The sequence below is a fragment of the Somniosus microcephalus genome, chromosome 7 (genome assembly GCF_052327205.1).
Source record: "Somniosus microcephalus isolate GS21.2 chromosome 7, FLI_Smic_1.0, whole genome shotgun sequence".
In the NCBI taxonomy this organism is placed as follows: domain Eukaryota; kingdom Metazoa; phylum Chordata; class Chondrichthyes; order Squaliformes; family Somniosidae; genus Somniosus; species Somniosus microcephalus.
In genome coordinates this window covers 81349412-81358079 of record NC_140993.1, presented here as the reverse complement: position 1 = coordinate 81358079, position 8668 = coordinate 81349412, and the positions used below count along the sequence as shown (strand labels likewise).

The following is an 8668-nucleotide window of genomic DNA, read 5'->3' as shown; positions in this document are numbered from 1 at the left end:
ACACTGAACTCCATCTGCCTCAGTTTTGTCTACTCATTTAATCTACAGTATCAATGACCCTTTGCAACTATCTGCTCCACTATTTACTGTACCACCTAACTTAGTATCGTCAGCAAACTTAGATGTACAGCTCTCTAATCCTTCATCTAAGTCATTGATAAATATAGTGAAAAGCTGAAGCCCCAGTACAGATCCCCAGGGAACAACACTAGTCACATCCTGCCAATTGAAGTATATCCCCACTGTTTCCTCCCAACCAATTCCCTACCCATGTCAATAGGTTGCCTCCAATTCCATGCGCTTTCATTTTTGCCAAGTCTCTTGTGTAATCTGAATAACCAGCTGTACCTATTCAGGAGTACAAAAACAGAAAAAAAATAATTATGGAGTTAAAAATAATTAAACAAGAGTAAAATAAGACAGAAGTAACAAATAGGTAATTTTCCAGCTGCCCTTTGTAGGTTGCCATGGATGTGATGTGTTATTACTGTTTTGTACGTGAGGGATAATTGTGTAATGCACCATATTAATTACACGACAAACAAGTGTGCTAGGGAAAACACATTTAGTTTTATAATACTTCTTAATCTTCTTAATAGACCACACAAATATACATTACCAACAAATAAGAGAAAGCCTTTGCATATATACAGTATGTTTAAAGTATGTGACAATAATGCTCCAAAGCATACAAAGAAATACATTCTTTAACGTTAGTACCACATTCTCATCAACTGTCAGATAGTAAGTTTGGAAAAACAAATTAAAAAAAGATTTATTTGAAGAGGTTTGGGCCATAAAGCTAAAAATATAGAAAAGATTGTTTTGAATGTAAATACAATGCTTCACATAAGCTACAACTCATTAATCTGTTGTAATGCTGTTCTTTCAATATGTACTTCTGTATCTATGTATAATTACAACTGATCTTAGTACTGATGTTCTTATTGTGTGATATCTTTGCCAGTTATTTTACCACTACACCTTTATGTCTATTAATTTAAAAGAACGAATTCCCAGAATCATAACTTGCATCCCCATTTTAAATCTAAATGACTTGCTGAATTGATAGCACCATATTTATTGGTTTCATTGTTAGCTGTAGTTGCTTTCACTTGCCCATCTCCATATCAAACATGCTGAAGCTGCCATTGTACATGGATTGATTTTAGCAGTTGCCTGGTAGATTATGCAGATGCCTTTTTAAAATAAAATTGTTATATTTACAAATTGGCTCCATGGCATTTTGGATTTAATCAATTTTCAAAGATAATTTTTCCCTTCCTTTTCTGCTAATTTTCATCCCTCCTTTCCTGCAGGCATTGACTCCTTTCTGAGGCATGTGTCTAAAGGCATTAGTCAGCTTCCAATACGTTGTTCAAATGTCTATTCTTCATGTGTGATCCTAGACAATCACCACTGGCAAGCTATTCGAGCATGTGGGATATCATAACCAAGTTTAATCACATCCTTACCCAATGTCCACATATGCACTTTCAGCAGCGAGAAGAGGTAACACTGGCTAATTTTTTGGTCCCTAACTCAGAAGCGGTGAGACCAATTGTAGCAAAGCAACAGCTGTTCCAGCTGTGAAACATAAGTTAACACAGGTCACGGATTGAACCTGGGATATTCCTGGTATATATGGCTCAGCTACTCACTGCATTAACAAGCTGAACTTTCAAAAAACAATGAGTGCCAATTAAATATGCCTTTCTTTAAAATACAGGCTTGTGAGCACACAGTATGGGCTCGTAAACCTGCTGATATAAAATTGCTGATATTTTGGATTGTAATTCTTGGTAAATAGAAGCTAAAAAGTCACATCAGTCTCCTTGTGGTCCAAAACTCATTTGCAAATCCCAGCTGAGTGTTTATCAATGTTTCACAAGAGGAGAATGTCGCTTTGATTGAGCCATTACATTTGCTAATTTTCATCCAGGTCTAGATCAAGGTCAACTTCTGTGGTGAGTTTCAGATAAAAGAAACCATAAACAGCCACAAGTAAAACCACAATAGCTGCAATGATGAGTGTCACATCCTACAAAAAAAAAGAAATATGTTAATATTGAACAAACATCAGAAAACATATAATAGTTACAGCTCTCTATCCATGATTTTTCTAATTAAAATTTGTTTAAAAACAAGTGGGTATTTTTGAGAAACAAACAAAAAGGATGTATTTTATTTTCAGATGGTAAAAGAACTAAACTGTTTAGATTACTCAGCTCTCTGTATATGTTTATATCAGACTACTTACTCAAAGAAAGAACCACTGAGAAAAAGATACACATATCCAGATGGTCACTCTGAAAACAATTGTTAGAATGATTTTTTTCAGATTAGTGAGTATGGATACCTCATTTGTGAAACCCATATTTCCATGTGAAGATAAGAGGAATGATTTTCTGAGTGCATGCAATGAACAGGGAGCCTCACTTACTGGCCTGATACGTCAGGAATTTGTGCGCCCATTTCCACAAGTAGTGTGCATTCGGATATTCGGCTCTATGATGTCTACTTTGTTTAGTCAATTCGTGCTATAATCAGATTTCATGCAACATGCACACAGGGCCGTATTTTGCAACCTCTACGGGTGTGTACGAGGTGCGCATGGGCCCGTAGGGGCCGCGCAAGTTCCGGGTTTAGGCATGCGAAGCACATGCCCTAAAACCCAGAACTTGCGATCTGTCAAGAATTCTCTTGACAGATCCTCCGCATCCCCGGGAGATGGGCCTCTGCGGGTGGAGAATTGCGCTATTTGCACAACTTCCGCCCGCTGAATGCCCGTGAAATTCTTACACTTGATAAAAGGCGCAAGGCCTGCTTTTACCAGCATAAGCATTCTAAAAAATAGAAAAATAAAATGTTATCACTCATTTATACATTAATAAAAACCCTGTCCAATAAGGTAAGTTTATTTTTAGTCCCATTAAAACATACAGGGCAGGATTTTGTGACCCCTACGGGTGCGTACGAGGAGCGAAGTGCATGCGCTAAAAGCCGGCACTTGCGATCTGGTCTGACAGATCATCCGCATGCACAAGAAAAGTACCTCTGCGGGTGGAGAGTTGCGCTTTTTGCACAACTTTTGCCCGCTGAATGACTGTCAAATTCTTACACCTGGTAAAAGCCAGCTTAAGAGTTTCAAAAAATAGAAAAATGCAATTTGATAACTTATTTATAAATTTAAAAACTCTGCAAAAAGGTATGTTTATTTTTAGCCAGGTAAAAACATGCAATTTTTTTCTTCAAAAAATTAAATTTTTGTTTAAAATATTAAACATCATTTTAATTAATTTTAAATATACATAGATACATAGATACATAGAAGATAGGAGCAGGAGTAGGCCATTCGGCCCTTCGTGCCTGCTCCGCCATTCGATGAGATCATGGCTGATCCTTTAATTCAGTATCCCGTCCCCGCCTTCTCTCCGTAACCCTTAACCCCTTTTGCCCGTAGAAATATATCTAATTCCCTCTTAAATATATTTAATGAGCTGGCGTACACTGCCCTCTGTGGCAATGAGTTCCACAGGTTCACCACTCTCTGAGTGAAGAAATTCCCCCTCATCTCTGTCCTAAATGGTTTAGCCCTTATCCTTAAATTATGTCCTCTAGTTCTGTTCTCACCCGCCAAGGGAAACATTCCTTCTGCATCCAGTCTGTCTAGACCTGTCAGAATTTTATACACTTCTATGAGGTCCCCTCTCAATCTTCTAAACTCCAGTGTGTACATCCCTAAACTACATAGTCTCTCCTCATAGGTCATTCCCGCCATTCCTGGTATCAGCCTGGTGAATCGCCGCTGCACCCCCTCCATGGCAAGAACATCCTTCCTCAGATGAGGCGACCAAAACTGTACACAGTACTCGAGGTGTGGTCTCACCAGTGCCCTGTACAGCTGCAGCAAGGTATCCCTGTTCCTGTATTCTAACCCTTTTGCTATGAAGGCCAGCATACCGTTTGCCTTCTTGACCGCCTGTTGCACCTGCATGCTCGCCTTCAGTGACTGGTGTACAAGAACACCCAGGTCTCTCTGTACTTCCCCCTCTCCCAATCTATTGCCATTTAAATAATAATTTGCCCTCCCGTTCCTGCACCCAAGGTGGATAACTTCGCACTTGTCCACATTATAGTGCATCTGCCATTTATCCGCCCAATCGCCCAGTCTGTCCAAATCGCTCTGGAGCTTCCTGGTCTCTTCCTCTGAGCCCACCCCCCCTCCTAGTTTAGTGTCGTCTGCAAATTTGGAAATGCTGCATCCGACTCCCTGATCCAGGTCATTAATGTAAATTGTGAACAGCTGGGGGCCCAGGACAGATCCCTGTGGTACCCCACTTGTTACTGCCTGCCATTCAGAAAATGAGCCGTTTATTCCAACTCTCTGTTTTCTATCTGACAGCCAGTTCCCTATCCACGCCAAAACTTTCCCCTTTATCCCATGAGCCTCAATTTTCCATGCTAATCTTTTATGTGGGACCTTATCGAAGGCCTTTTGGAAGTCCAGGTACACCACATCTACTGGCTCTCCCCCATCTATTCTACCAGTTACTCCCTCAAAAAATTCCAATAGATTAGTCAAGCACGATTTACCCTTTGTAAATCCATGTTGACTCTGTCCTATCCTGTCCCCATTTGCTAAGTGCTCCGCTATTTCATCCTTAATGATGGACTCCAGCATTTTGCCCACAACTGATGTAAGGCTTACAGGTCTGTAATTACCTGCTTTTTCCCTACCCCCCTTTTTGAATAGTGGGGTAACGTTAGCTACCCTCCAATCCATCGGCACTGTTCCCGAGTCTAATGAATTCTGAAAAATCATCCTTAGTGCATCCGCTATCTCTAGGGCCACCTCCTTCAGTACCCTAGGATGCATGTTATCGGGCCCTGGGGATTTGTCCACCTTCAATCCCTTTAGCTTCCTTAACACCATATCCTTAGAGATATTGATTTGCGTCAGTTCCTCCTTTGCCAATGTCCCTATTTTTCCCGATATCCCAGGGAGGTTTTTTGTGTCTTCCTTCGTAAAGACTGTAATGTTTTTTTTTAAATTTACTTAATATTTCAGTGTGTGTTTAAATGTGATCCCTATTCATGCTTTTGATAGTTCTGTGTGTACAGAACTGTGAGAAGTATGAAGGGAGATTCCCTTCTTTCATTGGTTCGCCTGGCCCACGTGATCCCAGGGGCGCTTGCGAACCACATGCGCCCCTGGGATACCTGGACCTCTGCGCATTTCGAAGAGGAGAGGCCCAGGATCGCAAGCCTCGGGATCTATGGAACTAGCAGCTAAATTCATTGATTTTTTTCCGATCGGAGGCATCCACCCGCAGGAAGCCTCTAATCGGAAATTCAGGGCCACAATTTTTTTTTCAAAAAATTTAATTTTTGTTTAAAATATTAAATGGCATTTTAATTAATTTTAAATATGTAATTTTTAAAATTTATTTCATGTGTTTGTGTATTTTTTAAGTGATCCCCATTCATACTTATGGGAGTTCCGTACGTACAGAACTCCCAGAAGTACGAATGGGGATTCCCTTCTTTTATTGGTTGGGCCAGCCCACATGATCCCAGGGGCACCTACGAACTGCAAGTGCCCCTGGGATACGTGGGCCTCTGCCCGCGGGTACTCGGAGAGGTCCAGGATCGCAAGCCTCCGTATCTCCCGGGCCACCAGGTAAATGCAAAGATATTTTACAGGTCGGAGGCAGCGCAAATGTTAGGCCTTAATGTCTAACAGGCTTTCTAAACTCTACACAATTGAAAAAAAATTTTTTACTCTGAAACAAATTAGTTTTCACTAACAAGGAAAAGAAAATAGAAAAGAAAAATTCTGTTCACTTACAAGGATAATATTAGATTATACTAAGTGGGGTGATATCTGCATACTCACTACTGACTATAATATGGTGCCACTGGTACGCTGCTCTCACCAAGTAATACTAAACACGCCACTAAAAGAACTGGCGAGTTTGACTAAATTAGCAATTATGACAATTATTAGGAGCCAAATAGGAAATATTTGAATAAATCATAATAGTATCATCCTGATTTTGGGTGGATTGGGTACTAAAAATATGGTAAGTTAAATCTGAAGTAAGGTTTAATAAATCCTGCTGTTTTACACATGTTTATTCATTTTTTCTAAATATGAATCTGCTATAAGTTGTTTCAACTTTTGGGTTTCATTATCCTTCATGTAAACTCTAGTACAATTGGTGTACTTTAAGCAATAGGTGATCTTTAACTAATACTGGACTGAAAATGACAGTAACAATATTAAGTTTCACTTTTAATACTATGCAACAAATTATTTATTAGCATCACGCAGAGCATCTTGCACATGTATATAACTAAGGAAATCCCATCGGAGAAAAGAGTATGGTAGTGTAATGGTTATGTTACTGGATTAGTAATCCAGAGGCCTGGACTAATTAATGCAGAGAATGCAAACTCCCACCATGGCAGTTTGAGAACTTGAATTCAGTTTTTAAAAAGCTGGTAAATGTTGGCAATCAACTTGTTAAACCCAATTGGTTCATTAATATCCTTTAGGGAAAGAAATCTGCCATCCTTACCAGGTATGGCCTATATTTGACTCCAGTTCCACATCAACATGATAGACTCTTAACTGCCCTCTTTACTTGCCTAGCAAACACCCAGTTGCATCAAACCGCTACTAAGAATATTGCTTAAGAAGACAGCCCACCACCACTTGCTCAGGGCAACTGGGAAAGGCAATAAAAGCTGATCTTGCCAGCGACACCCACATCTTGAGAATATTTTTTTTTTTTTTTTTAAATTGTGCCAGAAACTGAACTTGAAAATGGGGTCAAGGAGTGTAATATTTTCTGTGTAGAGGACCTAGCAGGTCATGTCTAAGTGCATTCACATGTTTTTGCTCCTGATTAGTCTGGTGTCTGCAGCACTGTTGTAAAGGTTAGCGTGGTCTCATTCTGAGCTGGATTAGGAGAGCGAGAAAGAGGCCATAAAGTGAATTACAGCTAGAGAAGGGAAGCTATTGACGCACAAGGTTTGCCCGATGCTCGAGCACGCAACCCACCCACCTATTTCTGGTGGAGGCTGCTTAAGCATGCAAATTGTGGTCCTATGCCAACTATAGGACCTTGCCTGCAATTTTTAGGTACGAATGTGCAGAGTACGCTCTACCCATTTGTACCAAGCGTTGAGCGGCCTAACCAATGGTCCTTAAAGGAACCGTTGTAGGCCACTCAAAAGACAGCCAAAGAAATTTTTATTTTTTATTTTTGAGTGTTCCTCCTGAACACACAACCAGCTAACTTGAGGAACCCTTTCCTTGCTTCGCCTGGCCTCCCCCTGACCCCCCCACCCCCACCCAAAGACCTGATCTGCCGACCGGCCCAGCATGGGGAGCAACCGATCTCCTGTCCTCCCAGAACCAGCGAGCTGCAGCAGGGCACCCACGCCAGTCAAATGAGGCCTGACCTGAAAATGCTTCGGGCCTCCTGAGACCAGCTTTGTGCAGGTGGTGCAGCTGCTCCACGGACTTCTTGTAAAAATAAATCGTTTTCTTATAAACATTTATTGATTTTGCAGAATTACAAGAAACATTACAAACACAAATATTTGCATTTATAATGAGGTTTATTACATCAAACGGTCTCAAAATGCTTCACGCAATTAAGTATTCTTTGGAATGCAGTGACACTTGTTATGTAGCCAAGCACAGCAATAATTTTGTAATAATAACATCCCACAAACAACAAAGAGGTAATTGACCAATTAATGTTTTTTGTTGTTTTGACTTTGGGAAGACATTGGCCAGGGTGAATTACCAGCTCTTTTTTAAAATGCCATGGGATCTATAAATTTACCTGAAGAGGCAAATATGACGTCAACATAATCTTTCATCTGAAGCAGCGCAGACAGTACAGCACTTCCTCATTACTTCACTGGAGTGTCCCTGCCATGGGATTCAAACCCACAACCTTCTTTTGACCAGAATTAAACGTGCTACTGTACAAATTGAGCAAACATGCTTGGCTCACTTTAACACTTGTAATAGAAAGTGCTACTGTACAACTGATGTAAAACAGACTGAATGGTAACGTGCATGTACTCAGTGGCCGCGATTTTTCCTATCGATGCGGCTTGGGGGCGGGACAGCTGCCTTCCGGGTTCCAGTCCTGCCCCCAATGATATCAGATGTACAGACGCGATTTTGCATTAATTAGCCTCGTTAAGCCCGCCCTGTGGGCTTGCCGGCCAATTAAGAGGAAACTGTTGTCAGATGACGTCAGTTAATGATGCGTCATCTGCCGGTTTTCTTAAAGGGGCCACGCACAATTTTGTTTGACAGCTGATTTTTCAGTGTTTGACAGCACTGAGGCGCTGCAAGCACTGACAATCACTGTACAAAGGTGAGCCCTTGCACCCAGGATCTCCAGTGACTCCCTCCTTAGGCTACAACAGATGGCAGCTGCAGGTGAGGTTACAGAAGCAATCTGTCACTGGTGAAAGAGGTTCTCCCAATGAGGTGGGACTACACACACAATCCAAAACTTGTCACCTACAGAAAAGTGTAAATGCATTAAAAATGATTTCCCCAACATTTCCTTACCTCTGAAACTCACCAGTGTACCATTGGATCCTTCACGCCACTTCTGCAGCTGTCAGCAAT

The 8668-nt window shown here is 41.0% G+C and overlaps 1 protein-coding gene across 1 annotated transcript in view; it reads right to left on the bottom strand.

The window, feature by feature from the left end:
* Window positions 1-548: 548 nt before the first annotated feature.
* The window catches only part of triqk (triple QxxK/R motif containing), a 130084-nt gene continuing 121964 nt past the window's right edge, over window positions 549-8668 (bottom strand). Inside the window, exon 4 of the mRNA XM_085992675.1 lies at window positions 549-2041. Within this exon, the coding sequence (XP_085848801.1) occupies window positions 1928-2041 (114 nt within the window). The 3' untranslated portion in view covers window positions 549-1927. The remainder of the gene's footprint in view (window positions 2042-8668) is intronic.